The 21,375-nt window shown below is 45.2% G+C and overlaps 1 protein-coding gene across 1 annotated transcript in view; it reads left to right on the forward strand.

Annotated features, from left to right (window-relative positions):
* The window catches only part of LOC113116939 (transforming growth factor beta-3-like), a 33,790-nt gene extending 12,610 nt beyond the window's left edge, over nucleotides 1-21,180 (forward strand). The window contains exons 3-7 of the mRNA XM_026285247.1: nucleotides 9,869-9,998; nucleotides 10,656-10,763; nucleotides 15,473-15,644; nucleotides 18,328-18,481; nucleotides 20,354-21,180. Coding sequence (XP_026141032.1) covers nucleotides 9,869-9,998; nucleotides 10,656-10,763; nucleotides 15,473-15,644; nucleotides 18,328-18,481; nucleotides 20,354-20,512 — 723 coding nt within the window. The 3' untranslated portion in view covers nucleotides 20,513-21,180. The remainder of the gene's footprint in view (nucleotides 1-9,868; nucleotides 9,999-10,655; nucleotides 10,764-15,472; nucleotides 15,645-18,327; nucleotides 18,482-20,353) is intronic.
* The last annotated feature ends 195 nt before the right edge of the window (nucleotides 21,181-21,375 follow it).

Below are 21,375 nucleotides of genomic sequence, written 5' to 3' on the forward strand. Positions count from 1 at the left end.
GATTTCAGCTTCAGTTAAAAAACAGTCATAAAAAAGTAAATAAATAAGAGAATGTGCTGTAATTATGAAAACAGAAAACCAAGAACAGTGAATGACATAATCAAGTCCGTCTCCTGCTTTATTCATTACAATTCAAAAGTTTTGGGTCAAAAAATGTTTTTATTTTTTGAATGCAGTTAATACTTTTATTAACATGACTGTAAAGACATGTATAATGTCACAAAACGTTTCTGTTTCAAATAAATGCTGCTGCTTTTGAACTTTCTGTTCATCAAAGAATCCTGAGAAATACAATCTATCACACTTTCCACTAAAATATCTGGCAGCACAACTGTTTTCAGCGTAGATAAAAATCTGAAAACTTAGTATTTTTTAATCAGCATATTAAAATGATTTCTGAAGTTTTGTACAATGCAGAAAATTCAGATTTGGTCACAGCAATCAATTACATTTTACAATATATTCACATAGAAAACAGCTGTTTTAAACTGTAATAATATTTTAAATAAATAAATAATTAGTATAATAAATATACTCTTGGTTAGCAGAAGAGACTTGTCATTTTTTTTTTTACAAATCCCCAATCCCCCAATTTTAACAATTGACCAAATCGTAATAGACTTTAACACATCAGTTCAGTTAAAGGCGATGCCTAAGTTCATGCAGACACAGCCTTTGTCATTTTTTGCAGGTTTATAAATACAGCGTCAATACACCGTGCAACACATCCTTCACATCTAAGCCTCAAATACTAGAGTTTCCACACACAGATGATGGCACTGTACTGAAGTGAGCCGGAGCGCCAGTCTTTTCCAGGCCTGATCTGTATTCCTGGTGCTGATGGATTATACAGAAGAACATTTGCACAATTGCAAGCGAACAAAAGAAGCATTCTGAGAAACTCCCAGCTTTACTTTCACATGCCGGTGCCTCAGACCGCAATATAAACCCTGTGGCTCGCAGGCCTGAGAGCGTTATATAACAGACTCATTCGGCGAGTATATGTTCTATAGGTGCTGTATTTTCCGTGGGGGTTTGTGACCGACCGAGCCCTGAAGGGGTTCCAGTGTTTCCTGTAAAGGAGCCGCTGGTCTCGGGCCTCCCGTCAGAAGCTGCTTTACCTCAAGTGCTCTCCACAGACTCTCAAGATGTTAGATTAGCTCCTCGCAGCACTCCAGAACCTATTTATCCAAGCCTGCCTTTCATGGGCCAAGCAGTGGTGGGCCCTCTGTGTCCGGATGCAGCGAGGGGCCGCATTCTTACAGCTGCTTTCAAGGGTCTTCTGATTTTCTACTGCAATGACAGACGATAGGAAACACACTAAGTCATTGTACTTGTTTCTCTGAAAAACAACACTACAGAAGTTATTCTGCTTTGAAATGAGCAGCCCGTGTCAGAATGTCTGTTTTTGTTTTGAATATAGAACTATGAAATGATGGGGAAATATCTATTCTACTTTTAAAGATGACAAAGTGAATTACAGTGCATTACAATGCAAATTACAGTCTTAATGATTGAGTCAGTGAGAGATTAATTGATTCAGCCGATTGGTTCAGAATGGCTGATTCGTTCATAAGTGAAGCAAGTGACTGAGTTTCTGAATAATTAATGTAATCATTTACCAATTCATTACAAAATTTGCTGAATTATTCAGCAGTGAAACACATCTGTGTGCTGCTCTGAGATGTGCAAACAGTGATTTGTTTGAACATATTTTCATTGCTTAAATTTATTTTCAGTCACACATATAAATCTTTGGTTTCAAATGCGACTGAAATGGTTGCAGTCTAGAGCCTTGCTCTCTGTAGCCAATTTAGTTTTGAATGTTTTACGTCTTCAGAACGGTACTGAACTTGGTGACTTTTGTGGCATATGCCAAAAAATCTCTGACTTGATTAGAAAAGGCCAAATGGTCTTAGAGAAGTCACACTTGTGATCTTCACTGTTAAAAATGAACCTGCTTCCTCAGTAATCACGTAAATGATTCGTTGAGCTTGTGTTGGCGTCCGAACACATCAGTGATTACACTGCTTTACTCAAGTCTCTGGAGCTACACAGTAACAGCTCTTAGTTCATTTGGAGTTGGACATGACAACAGTAATGACTTCAGTCAGTGATTCAGTCATTAAACTGATTGAACTGATAGCGCATGCATTTGAGACTGAGACTGACTGATGAGTGTTTTTGACCGATTCATTAAAAACAACCATATGACTCATTCATCTGTGAATCACACATCCTGTGTGGATATTACCTTTCTGTTATTTTATGCATATTTGATTCAGGCTGCAAACTCTCAGCTAAAACATCATTTCTCATGCCGTGGTGCTGTATATTCAGTAGCAGTCCAGCACATTAGCTACGTCACAATTTTGCACTATTCGATGCCATTTTGTTGTATAAACCTAGTGCAAGTAGTGTGTTCACATGGAAAACTCCAACAAGAAGTGCACTTTAAATAGCTGGGGATGCACTTATTTAACTGAAAAAATGAAGTGTGGATTGTTGAACATGCACTGTTGAACACAAAACACATCCACTAAAAGTACACTGGAGCAAACAGTGCAAAGTGTACAGTATTCATCATGGGACACACCTGGACACAAAATATAGATATTGTGACAAGTGTCCCGAGTCCTCATCAGCGTCGCCCTGGCAACCGACACGCCGCACCTGTCCCCGCTCATCAGCCACTGAGCAAGCCCAGCTGCGGCTCATCAAGCGGGCTATAAAGATGCGGCAGAGGAGGAAGAAGGGGAGCAACGTCTCCATGCCAGGAAGTGACTCTTTGTTCTTTTCCCCGCAGAAAGCAGCCCTTAAGCCGCAGCCCCGTCGAACCACGGTGACACCGGCACAGCACAGGCACGCGCACAAGAGGGATACAAGGACACGGACACGAAGACCCGCACTTTCGACACTTCCTCACGGGCACTCTCAATAAAATCCACCCTTCGGGGATATTTTTCACTCACTCGCTCGTCGTGTGCTTCTTTGTCTCGTGACAATTTGGTGGAGAATGCGGGCAGCAAATTGAAAGAAGCACCGACAGCGATCACCAAAATTGTGAGTTTTTTCCCCCGTTCACCGTTGTGTTTTTTTTCTTTTCTTTTTTTTTTTGTGTGCAGGCGGCAGCTCCTCCCCCGTGATGGAAGAACTGCTCAAACACCTCACCGAGGTGAGCATCCGCCAGCAACAAATTGTTGAACACATGGCCGCGCGGCAAGGGGAAACTGAACGGGAGCTCGCCGCGCTTCGCACTGCCACCGCCCAGCGCGCTCCGCTGCCTGATCCCCGCGTCCAAGCCGCGCAGCTCGTGCCCCGGATGACGGCGAGTGATGACGTCGAGCTGTACCTGCAGATGTTTGAGGCCACAGCCGTGCGCGAAGTCTGGCCCATGGATGAATGGGCACATCTCCTCGCCCCGCTCCTGACGGGGGAAGCACAGCGGGCCTATTATTCTTTGACTCCCAACCGAAGGGCTTCATATGATGAATTAAAGAAAGAACTCCTCGGCCGCGTGGGTCTGTCCCCGATATGTGCGGCCCAACAGTTCCACGATTGGGAATATCGACCCCGATTGCCCGCTCGCGCACAGGCAGCGGAACTCACCAGGTTGGCGCATCATTGGCTGTTGGCCGGGGATCCCAGCGCGCACCAGGTGGCGGAGCGCGTGGCCGTCGACCGCCTTCTTCGCGCCTTGCCCCGATCCATCCGCCAGGCGGTAGGCATGCGGAACCCCTCCAGTGTGGATGAAGTGATCGAGGCCATTGAGCTGGCGGATGCCGCCTACCACCGGGAGGCTGGGGAGCGAGCGCCGCCTTTTCCCCGAAGGGTGGTCCAGGAGCGACGCACGCCGGAGGGCACCTCGCGGCACATGAGCAGGCCAGCGGTTCCCGGTCCCCAGGACGAGCCCATGCCAACGGAACCACCACGCTCCCCAGGACGCGCTTGGCTGGCAGGCTGTGCCGTTCACGACCCCCCAGCTGGGGCGACTCGGGCCGAAGTCGCCGTCAATGGCCGCCCGTTCTCGGCGCTGCTGGATTCCGGGAGCTCCATTACATTGATGCGGCCCACCGTCCTCCCTCCACGGTCAGGAGCCAAGGCCCGGATGGCCATCACGTGCGTCCACGGCGATACCAGACGGGTCCCCACTCGGCGAGTCGCCATAACCGCTGCCCCGGGAACCTGGTCATTGGAAGTAGGGATCGTGAAGGACCTGCCCGTCCCCGTCCTCCTCGGGAGAGATTGGCCGGGGTTCGACCGTCTGCTCGCCGCAGCCGCACAGCCTGCCAGCTCGACCGGGAACCGCCGACGCCGGAGGCCAGCAAAGGGACCTCCTCGACATCCCGTGCTGCTGACATCGGACAGCCCTCGAGAAGGTGAGCCCCCCTCCCAAAATTCTGACCTATATTTTGATGTGTTTCAGCAGGTGGCAGGAGGTGGGGCTTTCGCGAAGGAGCAGCACGAGGATGATCGCCTGAAGAACTGCTGGTCTCAAGTGAGGGTTGCGGAAGGAGAGGATCTCCAACCAGCACCTCATCCCATCCCTCACTTCGTCATCCGGAATGGCCTGCTCTATTGTGCCGCCCAGCGGAGGGGGGAGGAGAAGCTTCTGCTCGTAGTGCCCCGCAGCAAGATAGGAACGGTGATGGAACTGGCACACGCTCACCCGATGGCGGGTCATCTTGGGGCCCAGAACACCATCCAGCGGATCCGGGACCGTTTCCATTGGCCGGGCCTGGACGCCGATGTGAAACGGTTCTGCCAAGCCTGCCCGATCTGCCAGAGGACCTCACCACACACACCTCCCCCCAGCCCGCTGATTCCATTACCCATCATCGAGGTGCCCTTCGAGCGCATCGGGATGGATCTCGTTGGGCCGCTGCCGAAGTCCGCCCGGGGGCATGAACACATCCTGGTCATCGTCGACTATGCCACCCGCTACCCCGAAGCTATCCCTCTCCGCAAAGCCACCGCAAAGGCCATCGCCCAGGAGCTCTTCCTCCTATGTAGCCGGGTCGGCATACCGGCAGAGATACTGACCGACCAAGGGACGCCCTTCATGTCCCGGCTAATGGCTGACCTCTGTCGACTCATGAAAGTGAAACAACTCCGGACGTCCGTCTACCACCCCCAGACCGACGGCCTCGTCGAGAGGTTTAATCAAACCTTGAAGCAGATGTTGCGACGGGTGGCGGCCGAGGACCGACGAGACTGGGACCAGCTGATACCTTACGTCCTCTTCGGCATCCGGGAGGTCCCCCAGGCATCCACGGGCTTCACCCCGTTCGAGCTTCTGTTTGGCCGCCAACCCCGAGGGCTTCTCGACGTGGCTAAAGAGGCCTGGGAGCAACAACCAGTCAACCTCAGGACGACGGTTGAACACGTCCGCCAGATGCGGGAGCGAGTCGACAGGGTCATGCCACTAGTCCGGGAGCACCTGACCAAGGCCCAGCAAGCCCAGCAGCGCCACTTCGATCGGGCCGCCCAACCACGGGAGTTCCAGCCAGGAGACCACGTAATGGTCCTGGTCCCCACCTCAGCCTGTAAATTCCTGGCAAGATGGCAAGGCCCGTACACGGTACTGGAGAGAGTAGGGCCCGTCACCTACAGGGTCAGACAACCTGGACGGCGTCGACCCGAACAATTATACCACGTCAACCTCTTGAAACGCTGGGTGGGGACCGGACCCCAACTTGCGGCCCTCACCGCCTCTACTCCCGTGGTTGTAGATGTCAATCCACACCTCTCCGCGGCCCAGAAGGCGGAGCTGCAACACCTAGTCGGTCAGTTCTCCGATGTGTTCTCCCCCCGGCCCGGAAGGACCAAGGTCGTCGAGCACGATGTGAGGACCCCACCTGGAGTCATCGTCCGGCAGCGGCCCTATCGAGTCCCGGAGGCTCGGCGACACGCCATCGAGGAGGAGGTGCAGGAGATGTTGAGGTTAGGTGTGATCGAACCATCTCGGAGTCCCTGGTCAAGCCCCATCGTCATGGTCCCGAAGCCCGACGGCACCCTCCGGTTTTGCAACGACTTCCGCCGCCTAAATGAGGTCTCCGAGTTCGACGGCTACCCCATGCCCCGTGTGGATGAGCTGCTCGACCGCCTGGGAAGAGCCCGGTTCATCTCTACACTAGACCTCACGAAAGGATATTGGCAGGTCCCCCTGACTAAGGAAGCCAAAGCAAAAACCGCCTTCTCTACCCCCAGTGGCCACTGGCAATACCGGGTCCTTCCCTTCGGCCTACACGGGGCCCCTGCCACCTTCCAGCGCATGATGGACATCCTGCTGCGGCCCCATATGTCCTACGCCGCAGCCTATCTGGACGATGTGGTAGTCCACTCGGAGACCTGGGGAGAGCATTTAGAGCGGCTCCGGAGGGTGCTGTTGGAGCTGCGCCGGGCGGGACTAACCGCCAACCCCCGCAAGTGTCACCTAGCGCTGTCAGAAGCCAAGTACCTGGGTTTCCAGGTCGGTCGCGGCCTCATTAGGCCGCAGGAGAAGAAAGTGGAGGCCATCCTGTCCGCACCGAAGCCCTCAACGAAAACCCAGGTACGAGCCTTTTTGGGGTTGGCGGGATATTACCGGTGTTTCATACCTAACTTCTCCTCCTTAGCATCTCCCCTGACAGACCTGACCAGGAAGGGGCAGCCCGAGAAGATTCCCTGGAGCCCGGAGGCGGAGAAGGCGTTCCAGCAGGTGAAGATGGCCCTCACCTCCGAACCAGTCCTGCACGCCCCCGACTTCAGCTGCCCCTTCCTGCTGCAGACGGACGCATCAGACACCGGGTTGGGAGCCGTCCTCTCCCAGGTCCACGACGGTGAGGAACACCCGGTGATCTACATCAGCCGAAAGCTGTCCCCCGCTGAGACGCGGTACGCGGCCGTCGAGAAGGAGGCGTTGGCCATCAAGTGGGCAGTCCTGGAGCTGCGGTATTACCTCCTCGGCCGCCGGTTCACCCTCCTCACGGATCACGCCCCATTACAGTGGATGGCACGGGCTAAGGACACAAATGCCAGGGTGACCCGGTGGTTCCTAGCGCTCCAGGACTTCCACTTCACCATACAACATCGGGCGGGGACGGCCAACGCCAACGCCGACGGCCTTTCCAGGATGTGGGCAGCTTTCGCAGGTCTGTCAGGCTCCACTCCCCACCCCTACCCTCTCTCCCCATTCTCCCGCAGACACAGGACGACGCTTAGGGGGGGGGAGTGTGACAAGTGTCCCGAGTCCTCATCAGCGTCGCCCTGGCAACCGACACGCCGCACCTGTCCCCGCTCATCAGCCACTGAGCAAGCCCAGCTGCGGCTCATCAAGCGGGCTATAAAGATGCGGCAGAGGAGGAAGAAGGGGAGCAACGTCTCCATGCCAGGAAGTGACTCTTTGTTCTTTTCCCCGCAGAAAGCAGCCCTTAAGCCGCAGCCCCGTCGAACCACGGTGACACCGGCACAGCACAGGCACGCGCACAAGAGGGATACAAGGACACGGACACGAAGACCCGCACTTTCGACACTTCCTCACGGGCACTCTCAATAAAATCCACCCTTCGGGGATATTTTTCACTCACTCGCTCGTCGTGTGCTTCTTTGTCTCGTGACAATATAAGTAAACACATTTAATGAACTCACTAAATACAAAGCCTCTGAGAAGAAAAACAGTTGATAGAAATTTAGCCAAGATGAACAAACACGTTCAAACGAGAAATGTAAGGCATAAGGTACACTCATACTACTTATTGTAGTAAGTTAACCTCAAAAATAATTATGGGGACATTAAATATAGATTTGAGATGAAGTGGTTTTAAAATCTTACCTGTAAAATGCATTGTTAAAAATACTTAAGTCCTCAGATTCATTTTCTAATACATAATTAGTCTGTAAATCAGATGCAAGATTGTAATGCCATAGCTTCAGATATCTGGAAGAATGTTATTTTAGTCAGGTTAGACACCAAACTGATTTGAACACATTAAAAGTGATTGATCTAATGCTGTGATGATGATCTGTTAATGTCACGACTGACCAATCAGAATCAAGCAGAGCACCTGGTAATACATTTAATTACTTCAGTATTGAAAAATATCAATACAGAGTTGTGTGTGTGATGATGAGTTGCTACAAAAACTTTCTAAATGGTTCCCTTATGAGTTTCTGTCTGGGATGCTGTCTCTGTAGACCGAGAGGAACAGAGCTGAAGTCTGCCAGAGTATTTTAGCTCAGAACCATCAACAACATCATGGAAATGATTCAGTTCCAGTATTTGAAAATAATGGAGCTGGTTCTGAATAAGAATCTTCACCTGCATGCAAATGTAGCTGTCAATTAGCGGCGTGAACGAGGAGCCCGGCGTGTGTTGACTGGGTTCCTCCGCAGGCGCTGGGGTGCTGTATTATGGGCTATCAGACTGCACGACTCATTTTTTCCATGAGTGAGAGAGCAGAAGCGTTTGGCCTCGGGCCTCGCTGTCTGTCTGTAGTGTGCAGGAGAGATTTTGTGTTCTCCTTAAGCTCACGTGTGATATTATTTTCCATGTTAACAATACTTTGTTTGTATCTCAGTCCAGTGTTCAGAAGAGTGAAACACTGTGACTGTGAGACGCTCTTAGAAACCGCTGCGTTCAAGCCCCCTTGGAAAGTTGAACGTTGTTGAGTTGGGAAATCCAAATTACGACGTCAGGTGCGTTCAAATAACTTTGTTTGGGGAAAGATGGCGTTGTTCATTTTCTGCATGAAATTCATAGAGATTTTTCAACTCTGCAAGTACAGAATGTTGAATGTGCATTGGATGTGTTTTATGCTGTCCCTATATAGGATACGCTTTTTATTACAGGCAGGGGCCTTGTCCACACTGAAAACACACCTTTTCTCTCTGTTTTGGCCTTCTGTCCACACTTAAATGGTGTTTTTGTCAAGAAAAACTGGGCTTTAAAAAAAAAAAAAATGCTTTCCAAAGTGGATAAATTGAAATAGCTGGTTTTGCATTGTAGTGTGGACTGAAAATTCATCAATATGATGAAGCATGTTTAGTTTCATGACACATATTGTTACCAACATATGTGTATGTTTAAACCAGTGTTGTGCTTGTTATGTGAGATGTCAACTTCTGACTCAACCAATAACGTGACTTTGGGGCGGGGCTGTCTTTTTGAGCAGCAAACCTGTTAAAACCATTATGATCTACAAAGGCTTAGTTCACCCAAAAATGAAAATTCTTGGGTTACCCTCATGTCTTTCCAAACCTTAAGACCTTCGCTCATCTTTGGAACCCTCCATCCACAGCAACACAACTGAAATGTTCCTAGACATTAGTGGCTCAACTTTGCAAATGTAACGGAGGCCAGCGAGTAGTGCTGTGCAGGTAAACCTCACTCCCCGATCTCGAGACGCACTAGCGACAGACGCTAGTGTCTGTAATCATTTAACCTCCTTGTTAGTGCGTCCGCCTCCCATACCTCGGAACAAGAACGAGGTGTGGTGGCGAGAGCCCAGGAGAGAGGGGTTACACAAAGCTACCAGAACAGTTTTTGTGCGCAAAGAAAACAAAAATAATTTATTCTTCTCCTCCACCATTTTGAAGCACCACGTCGCATCAATGCTGATTACATTGATTACATTTTATCCATGACCTTGCTATGTTTATGCACCTGGGAACATTGTAGTTGTGTTGCAGTCTACAGGTCAGAGAGCGCTCAGATTCCATCAAAGATATCTTAATTTGTGTTCCAAAGGCCTTACGGGTTTGGAACAACATGAGGGTAATGAATGACAGAATTTTCATTTTTGGGTGAACTATTACTTTAAAGTTGTTTGCTAATGCTGATGACATATAATTTCAGTTCTAAACTCACGCGTGGTGTGTCTGTTGGTAGATTCTTCGTCCAGATGAGCACATCGCTAAGCAGCGTTACATCGGCGGCAAGAACGTTCTGACAAAAGGAACGCCGGAATGGGTTTCGTTTGACGTCACTGAGACCATACGGGAGTGGCTCATGTATAGAGGTAAGTCAACCTTTACCAAACCTTATTACATCATTGCATAAAGGTGAAGTGGTCAGTCCTGTTAATATGTGAACTAATGTATGCAGACATTGCATCAGATACATGCGTTTTATGTCATGCGGTTTGCATCAGGTACTTTAGTTTGTTGTTGGAAATTGTGTTGTTGTTTATAAGCCTGTCAGCTGTGCTAAAAAAATAAACACACAAATAAAGTAGAAAGACTGAAATAATACTTGTAAAAACTTGACTCCAGTAATCTTTTTTTTTTACATCGCGGTTAAAGAAATATATCTGAATGACAAACACTGTCCATTAAAATGATAAACATATCAGTTTTTTAACTGTATTCTGTGGTCTTCCAGCAAAAGCATGTGTATGACTTTAGAGCTGTCACTATAATTAGTGAGAATATTGGCAGAGCATGTACAAATAAAAAAATAATAATAAATCCCAGTTGAGTTGTGATGAGTGATTCTGATCACACAGAGACAGCTCATGTGTTGTAATGAGATAAACTGCACCAAGCACTCAATACAGTGAGCAGCATTTGCTCAAAGATGCTGTTTAGACTGTGAATGTCCAAACACACAGAAACTGGAACGAGATGTTTATGGAGAAATTGTATCCCAAATCTGTCTGTGTTGTTCCACTGCTCAGAGACCAACCTCGGCCTGGAGGTCAGCGTTCACTGCCCGTGCCACACGTTCAGCACCAACGGAGATATCGTTGAGAACATCAATGAGGTGTTGGAGGTCAGATTCAAAGGTGAGTCAAGAAAACCAATGCTGAAACCAAACATATCCTACATGCAACAGCTTTCTATTTGATTTTTATTTATTTGTTTCTAAAGGAGACCTATTTCGACCTTCTACAAAACCTTGATTCAGTTTTTGAGGTGTACTAGAAATTTTCATGTTTGATTGTAAAAAAAAAAAGCATTATTTTTTTTTTTTACATATTTTAAATTATTGGTGCAATTCTTCCCAACACAACAACAACAACAACCTTTATTTATAAAGCACATTTAACACAATAAAAATTGATCCAAAGTGCTGTACATAGCAGGACTACACTATAAAAAACAACAATTACAAATTTCCAAAAGCTAAAGAATAAAAATGTGTTTTCAGAGTAGATTTAAAAATGTCCAATGAAGGAGCAGACCTCACATGATAAGGAAGAGCATTCCAAAGCTTGGGCCCAGCCACAGAAAAGGCCCGATCACCCTTTAATTTGTAACGACTTTGTGACACATTTAAAAGCAAGTGATTTGAAGATCTAAGTGACCTAGCAGGACAGTATGGCACAATAAGATCACAAATATACCTTGGTGCACAGCCAGACAATGCCTTGTAAACAAACAAAAGGATCTTAAAATCAACTCTAAACTTAATGGGAAGCCAGTGAAGGGATGCCAAAACAGGAGAAATATGATCCCTCTTTCTAGACCCAGTCAAAAGTCTTGCAGCAGCATTTTGAACAATTTGCAATCGAGATAGTGAAAAGAAATCATTCCCAGTCCATGTCAAAAACACACTCTTAATTCCTGTATCGAAGAAGCACCTCCTTCTGAAATACAAAATGTGTTAATTGGCTTGCTGGCTAATCACAACACACTGCTCTGAGCATGATACGCCCCTTACAATAACGACGAGTTTCATCTGTAAATATTATCAATGGTGTACATTTTGCCATTTAATTTTGAGTCCGATTTAGAGTGGTCCGATTCATTAAGCTGTTCACTATGAAGCCATAGAACCAACCAAAACATAATAGGTCCAGCATAGGAGACTGTAATGCAGGAAGTCCCCCCTATTCTCGGTCAGGTAGAGAGCTGGTGGATACATGGGAATTAGGAAGGGGAGTATAAGGGCAGATGTAAAACCTCCCAAAGCGAACGAGTAGATACTCAAGTATTACTCTGACCCGGACGAAAGTGCTGACGTCTTTTCTGGATTACATCCCTTGGGTCTTGCTGTGATTCCTCTTACCCATACCTGCAAGTGGGGGAGGAGTGTGAGTAGCGACACTAGCCTTCTGTCTAAAGCCCTTCTCTAAACTCATCAACCAGCTCCACCTGTGATACCCATATATTAATAATAAATTAACCAAACAAGAAAAGGAAAATGACCAAATAAGGAAACAGAAAGTTACTGAATGTAACAGTTCGCCCCCTCCCGGAACGTTGCATCCTCAAACCGCAAGAGGAATACCAGCAGAGGGAGGGTGGGGGTTCTGGAGGCGGACGTGGGGCAGGCAAGGGACAAGCAATGGAGAGTACCCAGGATGGAGTAGGAGGGAGGAGCCAGGGAGGATCCCGGAGCAGGAAGAGCCAGATGGGGCTCCAGAGACCAGCCAGAATGAAGATCCATGGTGGAGTCGACGGCGGGTGGAGCCATGGTGGAGGAGGAGGAAGCCGACAGACGGAGACTGCGCCGGTGGGTGAGGAGCCCAAGATGGAGCAGAGCAGCCAAAGAGCCAGGGTGACGTCGAGGGTTCGGAGGTCCAAGGCAGCGCTGAAGGCACCAGCGACTGAGGCGGGGCTCTGGTAGCCCGCTGCGGAGTCGGAGGGAAGGAGGAGCCTGACAGAGCCGGAGGGATGGAGTGACATGGTGAAGCCTTAGGAGTGGAGTCCCGAGGCGGCAGATGGTCGACGAATGACCAAGGTGGAGCCGGAGGGACGAGGGAGCCCGGTAGAGCAGGTGGGATGATGGGCCACGGTGAAGACGAGGGAGCCGCAGGGTCAGCCGCAGGGTCGAAGGACCCAGATGGAGTCCGGTGCTCAGAGACTGGTCTAGGAGGAGCTGGGAGTGGGAGGCTGGGAGGGAATACAGGAGGATCAGGGCTGGACGGAACCAGTGGAGACACAGGAGATTCAGGGCTGGGTGGAACCAGTGGAGAAACAGGAAATCCAGGGTTTACCTCCACAAACCAGTCTATAAGGTCCTCCATATAATTCCCAGAAAATTAATCGCAGCTCACCCTCAGTTGCAGAAGTCTGGGCAGGGCTTTCCTCCACGCCCTCGATCTCCACTAATAATCCCACGATGCACGGTGTTGCCGGCTCACACACCTGGTCAGTTGCGCTCTCGGGTCCTATATACAGAAGACTATATACAAAAGGTACTTTTATTAATCGTAGGAGACAACAATGGGATACAACAATAACTTAACTCAGGATACAACATCACTCACGGACAAAGAGGAACTCAAAAGACGGGGTATTTAAACACGAGGGAGAAATCAGGTTAAGGGAGACAGGTGAGGATCAATCAATTAATCAAACAAGAAAAGGAAGATGACCAAATAAGGAAAACAAAGTCACTGAATGTAACAATATCTGAGCTACTTTTTCAAATACTTTGTTACATTGTTTTCCTGTTTATTGACTGACAGCTCTAGTGTTGCCATGTTGAGAGAAATCAGGAGTAAGTGCAGAGCGCTTTGTGTGTGAACGTGATTTTACTGCAGTTCTAGACTAAATATGAACATGTATTTATTTATCTCAAAGGATTCAGTAATATATTTATTTTTATTTCTGAAGAGTGTTGAACTTTCTTCTCTTGTATCCTGTTCTTCATACATATCCTTCAGCCTGAGGATTATTAATTTTACTTTTGGTGTAAAAGGTCTTTTATATTTGCCAAAAATATAACTTCTTATATTAAAAACAAAAAGCAAGTCCAGCCCAGGTGAGAAAAGTAATGCAAAAGTAATGTAACAATACTTTCCATAAAAAGTAACTAAGCAAGGCAATTAATTAAATTTACATCTATACGCAGTATTGTAACACATTACATTTAGAAGTAACTTACCTCAACACTGGTTACAGAGAATATATTTGTAATATATATATATATATATATATTTTTTTTTTTTAAGTATAAAAAAAAATTAATCTGCTATAATTATAACACTTGGATGAGAAATAAAGTAAGGTGACAATTAGAGCTGATTGTGGTACTGCAGACTATTCTAACTGTTTATTTCTAAGATACTGAAATTCCAAAGAAATGGCAAGTAACACATTCAATTAAACATAAAATTTTAAATAGAAAGACTAAAGTAGTATTGTCTTGTGAAACATATTCCAATAATCTTTTTACAGCATACAGTATGATGATTGCTCAGTTTCTCAGGTTTCTTCCCTGAGCTCCTGAGCTTCACCGCACACGAGTTCTGCTGAGATAAAGGCCTCAGTACTCGGGATCATGGGAATGTTCTGGCGTATGGAATCTCACTTACTTCTGGGGGCCTCGGGGGTGTCTGGGGTTTGGGAATGTGCTGGCTGGAATGTGCCGCCACTGCGGGCACTCAAACTCTTGGCCATCAATGAAAGAGGGGTGTCTGTCTCTATGGGCAATGCCTCTCCTGGGACCCAAGCTGCTTTTGCGATCCCAAACAGATTGAATACGCAGATGCTCCAGGAGACAGAGAGCTGCCGTCTACGCTGGGCTTCAGAAGCGCGTTTACTACTCTGCAGGAATAAGTGCTGCTGGAGCCGAATCCAGACCGCCAGCGTGAAATCTGGTCCACTTTGCAGGGAGACACAGGCTCTGACACATAAAACTACCAAACGCAGTTCTTTTTTCAGAATGGTTTTATCGGAAACCAATGATACTGCAATAATTGCACATAACAAAGTGGTAAACTAATGCTGCAGAATCTCAGAAAACAGCTGAGTGGAAAACATGTATAGATGTCAGAATTTCCATCTATTATTTTACAAGTAATGCTTTTCAGGCAAGGCAGACTGTATGGTTGTGGGAAATTTGTCAACTCCAGTGACTAGTTGTTTCTCAGAAGAGCTCACTGTATCATGACTAGAAACCTGAGCGCACTGAGAAATGGCGTAAAGATTGGTTTTGTTTAGCCAAGGCTCTTTCTGTTTAATGAGTGCAGTACACATCAGACGCTCTGTCAAATGATGTGCTTGAGTGTTTTGAAGTAAGCATGATGATGCCACCTCATTTATTTATTACAGACTGTATTGTTTCAATAAAGTATGTTTTTGCGGTCGGGCCAATCTGTTTATAAATATGCATTTTGCATAAACAAAAGTGCATTTCATACAAATGGATGTTGAAATTCAATTTGAGATTGTAAAGCTAAAAAGTCTCATTACAAGATTTCTGTACATCAAATAAGCAAAAAAAGCATCAAAAGTTATTCCAAATCAAAAGTCAGTGTGGCTTCACCGACGTGCATGAAATTACATCACAAAGAAGATGCCTATAGATCCTCATATGTGGGTCATAGTCAGTAAATCTCACTGGTTATTAAAATAAATGAGTTAGTTTCGTATTTTTTTGGCAGCTGTCACGCTGGAATAAATAGAACTGAATTGGTCATCAAAGTCTTTCCAACAGTGTTCAACAGTCTAATGAACATCAGATTGTATTAGGGCTTTAAGCTTTCTAACATCATCCTGTCTTGTCAGCTCTAGTTTGACTGTGCTTCTGCTGTGTCCTCAGGGATGGACAGCGAGTACGAGGAGCAGAACCGCTGGGATTTGGGTCGACTAAAGAAGCAGAAGGAGCAGTTTCTTCCTCATCTGATCCTAATGATGCTGCCGCCACACCGGCTGGACGTGCTACCCACCTCTAGACGACGCAAACGTGCGCTGGACACCAACTACTGCTTCTCGTAAGCATTTCTTCAACTTACTAATAAAAATTAAGCTGACTGAAAATACAGCCCTATTCCAAAAATGACTGAACTAGACAATTAAATGCATCACAGGGGTTTATTGTTTGATTGCGTATTTAATAGGGACAATGCATGTAAAGGAACATTTGTGTAAAATACAGAATGTAAACAACCCAGATTATAGCAACATTGCTAATGTACATCCACAGTCCCTAGGCAGATGCACAAATATACATGCAGACATCACATCACAACAAAATACCCCAAACACATTTAAAATTTAGAGGTAAAACGGTTACACTATTGATTTGTCATAAGCCACTTTCTAAAGTGATTTTTAAAAGTATGATAAGTGGAACATTGTCTAAATATGTTAACTCTGTATCAATTTAAAGTTTCTACCCTCTCAGGAATGTCTCTGAAAGTGTCATCTCTATGGTTTGTTTTGCAAACATCATGTAAACAGTTTTTCTGTGTTCAATAGTGAACCTGATTTGGTAAGCCAATACTAAACATTTGTCATAGCAGAAATCAAGGTAATCAGAGCTTTCTCACAATTATTTGCATGGGTCAAAATGACTACATCATTTGCATAAATCTGAAGATTTAAATTTTTACATACTCCAGGTAAATCAATAATATAAAGTGAAAATATAATAGGTCCCAATATAGAGCTTTGTGTTACCCCCTTGGGGCAATCATGGTAAGATAATTTCATACCATCAATATACATGCATATAGTGTCCGTGACGTCACCCCGCAGGATTCTGAAGAGCATTTTCTAAAGCCCAACTTGCAGCATGTCACCGCACGTCATTCCTGGATAATCGGAAATGAGCAAAGAGGCAGGACATGGGTGGAGTTGGGGTGCCTGGTTGAAGAAACCACTCCCACCTAGCTCAACTACAGCGACAGGAATCCGCCTGGCACTTAAGTAGACATTCCCTTAATTATGTACAACTTTACGGCTTAATGCAATTTAAATGGAAGAGTTCAGCCCCTCACAGTTGTCATGAAGCAAAACCACTTTTTGTACCAGGCCGTAAACGTTATTTTCTGCTGCAAAGTTGGGCTTTTTAATATGGGGTGTCTACGGGTCTGACTGCCTTTTTGAGCCAGTCGATGATTTGTAGTTTAAGTCACTTCCGTGTTGGTTTCAAGAGAGAGACAGGAGGTTGCCGCTTGGCACCAACATATACATGGCAGGCATTTGACTTTCTCAGCAAACACCCTTGGAATGCCAAACTGCATTGGATGTACATAAGTGAAACCATTATTTTGATCAGGGGTCTCGACTCTGGCAACTCGGCTCTCACCTCAAACACACCAGAACAAGCTAATCAAGGCCTTCATGATTCCTAGAAAGTTACAGGCAGGTGTGTTTGATCAATGTTGGAGTAAATTTAGGATGTGTAGAATTAGTCAAAAACGTTGCTACCCTGTCATAAAGGTTGTTACAAAAGCTAGATAACTCACTTATGATGCCTTCAGACCACATTTTGGATTGATTTCACAGAGAATAGAGTGCTAAACTAGAAACATTTTAGTACATAAACATTTGGTTCCATAGTCTTGAAGTCAATGGGTTTTTGGTTAAATCTCTAAAATAAGGTCTGTGATGAACACAAGCTAAACATATTCCCAAAATATTTTGAAAGCTTCTACTTGTCTTGAAAAAGGCAGTTGCTAATAAGTGTCTAAATGGGACTATGGACAGTGGGATGCTGGTGGTGTCACTTTAACAAGTAATCTCATTTAATCTCTAGTCGCTTTCACAACCTCAATATCTTCATAATCTCGCTCTTGGAAAGTCATCCTAACTCGTTTCAATTGTTTTTAAATAAAGACTGTAGAGTAAAGGTGGTAATGCGAAGTCATGTGATCAACCCATGGAGTAGTTTATTTTTATGTTTAGCTTTTCACTTCTGGTAGTATTGAGTCTTCAAAAATTGGTTAGTCTCAGAGTTTATTTATTGCAATAATCTAAAACACAATGGACAAATCTTTCTGGGTGCTTGTGGAGGGAACCAGGTTGATGCTAATTTATGGGTTGGCATGCAAAAATACTCACTAAATGAATCACTGTAGCACTTTGTACATTGTGAAAAAAATCCAAAACATAATTTATAAAGAAACGTGTGTACTGATCATGTCATTACAAATCTGAAGCCTTGGTTGTTGAAATGCATTAACGTAAATGTTAATCTGTAGGTAAGAATGCAAGGTGAATTTAATCTGCTTTCTTCTCAAAGATGGCAAGACCTTTAAAATATGTATTCTCATCCCAGCATACCTCATGTGTCTAGAGAGTTTTTCCCCTTGTGAATGAACTTTTTAATTGCCACCTGACGGCTCGAAGCGTCTAGGAGGTTCTGCAAGAGCTTGCAAGTTTGAATTCGTTCCAGTATGCTATGTAGTGCACTGGATCTTTAGTGTGTGGCTCTCTGTTGGCACTCCACACCTGGGTCGGATCCAGGAGGGAAAAAATGACACACCTTACAGTGGAATTTCTGAGCCTCAAAAGGCTGTCTGACGTTTATAAGGCCATACAGATCCGAAGTAGAAGTCTAAGAAACATCCAAGTGAAAAGTGCATGGAAACATCTCTGAATGAATGCAGAATCCACACCAGGATGTGAACGGACAGGTGGAGAAAGTGACTGTTTTCCTTCTGCTTTCAGAAACTATGAGGAGAACTGCTGCGTTCGGCCGCTGTACATTGACTTCCGGCAGGATCTGGGCTGGAGGTGGATCCACGAGCCGAAAGGGTATCACGCCAACTTCTGCTCCGGGCCGTGCCCGTATCTCCGCAGCGCCGACACCACGCACAGCTCGGTGAGATTCCCCTTCACACCTTTACAACCTAAATGTCGCTTTAACACGTGACTTTCATGGAAAAAAGGACTAAAGAATGTCCAAGCTGCTCTTTGCAATACAATAAATGAAATGGAAAGATGTCCAAAAAAGCACCATAAACATAGAGGTTTAGGCTAAAGAATCCTTGAGTCTCAGACCAAGATGTCTTGAGACCAGGACCACCAGATCAAGACACGGTCTTCTTAAGTCACATGATGCTTTGTGTGAGAAACAGATGCTATTCCAAAACTTCCACTTGTTTGCATAAATACAAATTTGCTGCTTCAAGACAGATAACATCAGACAAGACGTCAATGATGCCAAGTGGCATCGCTTCCTGTGCAACTCGTATCTGATCACTGCTATTCCAAGATTTAAGAATATCAAATGAGATTTTAGTCAGTGCAATACCATTACCATTATTTCACTGGTCATTTATCAGTCTGTTCCTCACAAGTATCATCACAGAACTTAAGAAGATTTCAGATGAAGGAAAAAAATAAATAAAAATCATATGGACTATTTTTATGGTGCTTTTCAGATTCTTGATTGTCTGTCTCTGTTTCCACTCATTGTATTGAAGATGAAGGCATTAATCTGTATTGTAGAAAGTGCTATAGAAGCAAATGTGACTTGACTAACCCTGTCCAAATACCCACACTTGTGGTCTTAGCCACTTGAAAGTGTGCCCGCGCGACAGAAGTAAGTGCGCAAGACTTTCCCAAGTCTTCAAAACTCACTTTTGGCCAAGATCTTGCGAGGTCACGGAAACTTTTCAGATTAAATAAATTAACTTTTAAGTTAAATATGAATATAACAGACTAATTAGGTATTATATAATTTAGTAAAAAAACAAAGTTGCATGATTTATTGGTGCAAAGATAAGTAGTGGTGTACAACATTTGCTCTTTTTTTTATCACTTCACAAATTAAATTGAGTCATGTTATTGGGATTACTTAACATACATTCAGAAGCTCATTTGAGAAATGCAAAGTATTTAAAATAAAAATAAAGCTATGTAAACGCTTGCATTTTTACAACATAAGTGTGTCTCTTCAGGTCTTCATCCTCACTTGGACACTTAGGCCAAATACAGGAAATATGTCATATAAGTAGTCAAGTGTAAAGACTGCAAGTGTGGGTCTGGAGACAGAGCAACACGCATCATAATCTGAAAACCACGCTCAACAACGCTCTCCATTGATTTTGTATTGCAGGAAGCTGCTTCCTTCTCATTTCTGACTCTTAACAAAGAACAGAACAATACTTTAAAGCTGCTGTGGGACATGGTGTACAGTAAACAAACCAAAAAACCCAGAACTATGTTTTTATAAGCTGTCCACCCAAAAAATGTGCATTTAGGACACAAAAGTAGAACGCAACGTGCCATATTACTCTGAGAACTGCGCCCACTGGAAGGAAACGTAATCGATGACAGGAACCATTTATTATTTTGAACCATGTCAAAGATTATTTCACCACCCTATGTGAATCTGAGAGGAGGAGATATATTAAGAAACTAAATTGTATTAGTCTATACCAGTGCCCCTTTTCCTTACTTTCTTTTTGTCTGAGAAATGATCCAACTAAACGCCCCAATGTGAAATACCCTGACATTTACAACTATTTGTGTCCTAAACGAATCGACATCTCATAATAATGTAGTTATGGTTTTTTAAGCTTGTTTACTGTACAACTTGTCACATGGCAGCTTTTAGACATTGTTCTGTTAATGAGTCAGAAATGAAAAGGAGGCAGCTTCCCACAATACAAAGTCAATGGAGAGGGTTGGATACCCTCACCTCCCAGTGTCTCTTCCCATTACAATGTGTCTCCTGGTTTCTCTGCAGCTGCTGAGCCTGTACAACACGCTGAACCCCGAGGCGTCCGCTTCCCCCTGCTGCGTTCCTCAAGACCTGGAGCCGCTCACCATCCTCTACTACGTGGGCCGAACGCCTAAAGTGGAGCAGCTCTCCAACATGATCGTCAAATCCTGCAAGTGCAGCTGAGGGGCCTGAGACCCCGGCCCTGAGCCCGACACGGGTTCCAGCGCTCGAGGGGCGACAGGAAGGGTGCGTGCCAGGAACTGGACTCTTGAATGAATACCTCTATACATCCTTCTCACCCACATCCAACCCGGGAGCCAGAGGCTTCTCTAAGCACTAGAAAGTACGCTGCCCTACGATCCCTTGGACTTCTAGTTTGACGTTTGAAGTGACTTGTCCACTTTTAATGTGTATTTTTTGGTCAGCTCTTTTAACGGCGAACCTCAAGGGCATTTGTGAACGCTGACCTTTGTAAGATCCACAGCGGCTTCACTGAGGACGACACTGATCGACATGCGCCGACCCTTGTGTTTTCGTGTAACGCATTTGAGCACGCCATTTCCCAGACTGAACGTTGTAGTGTGTAATCGGCACCGTTTGTCTAATGCGACGGTGTAAATGTTAATACAAACATGCTGGAAAGAAATCTTTTGAGAAAACAATGTGTTTTGACTTATGTTTACCTCTGTCACTCGGCAGAAGTTTTAGGGATTTTTATAGTTCTTCAATGAAGCTGATGTTTGGAAATGACGTATGCTGACACATGAACTTTTTAGATCACAAACTGCTAATGTTTTTACTGCTATTACTCCTGAAAACACTTTTTTTAATTAAACAGTCTTGGACAAAAAGAGTTTGTCATGAGTTTCAGAGAATCCACATCATCTCGACTGCTAAAAGGGTGCACACATCCAGATTGCATAGCTCGCTTTAACAGTATTTTTTTTTCTTAAAACAAAAGTTATCACACAAATTAGCTGAAATTTCCTCCATGCTAAAAAGGTACAGTAACGTAAATGCACAAATAATTGGTCAAGTTTCATCTG

This window comes from Carassius auratus, chromosome 17 (genome assembly GCF_003368295.1).
Source record: "Carassius auratus strain Wakin chromosome 17, ASM336829v1, whole genome shotgun sequence".
Classification (NCBI taxonomy): Eukaryota; Metazoa; Chordata; class Actinopteri; order Cypriniformes; family Cyprinidae; genus Carassius; species Carassius auratus.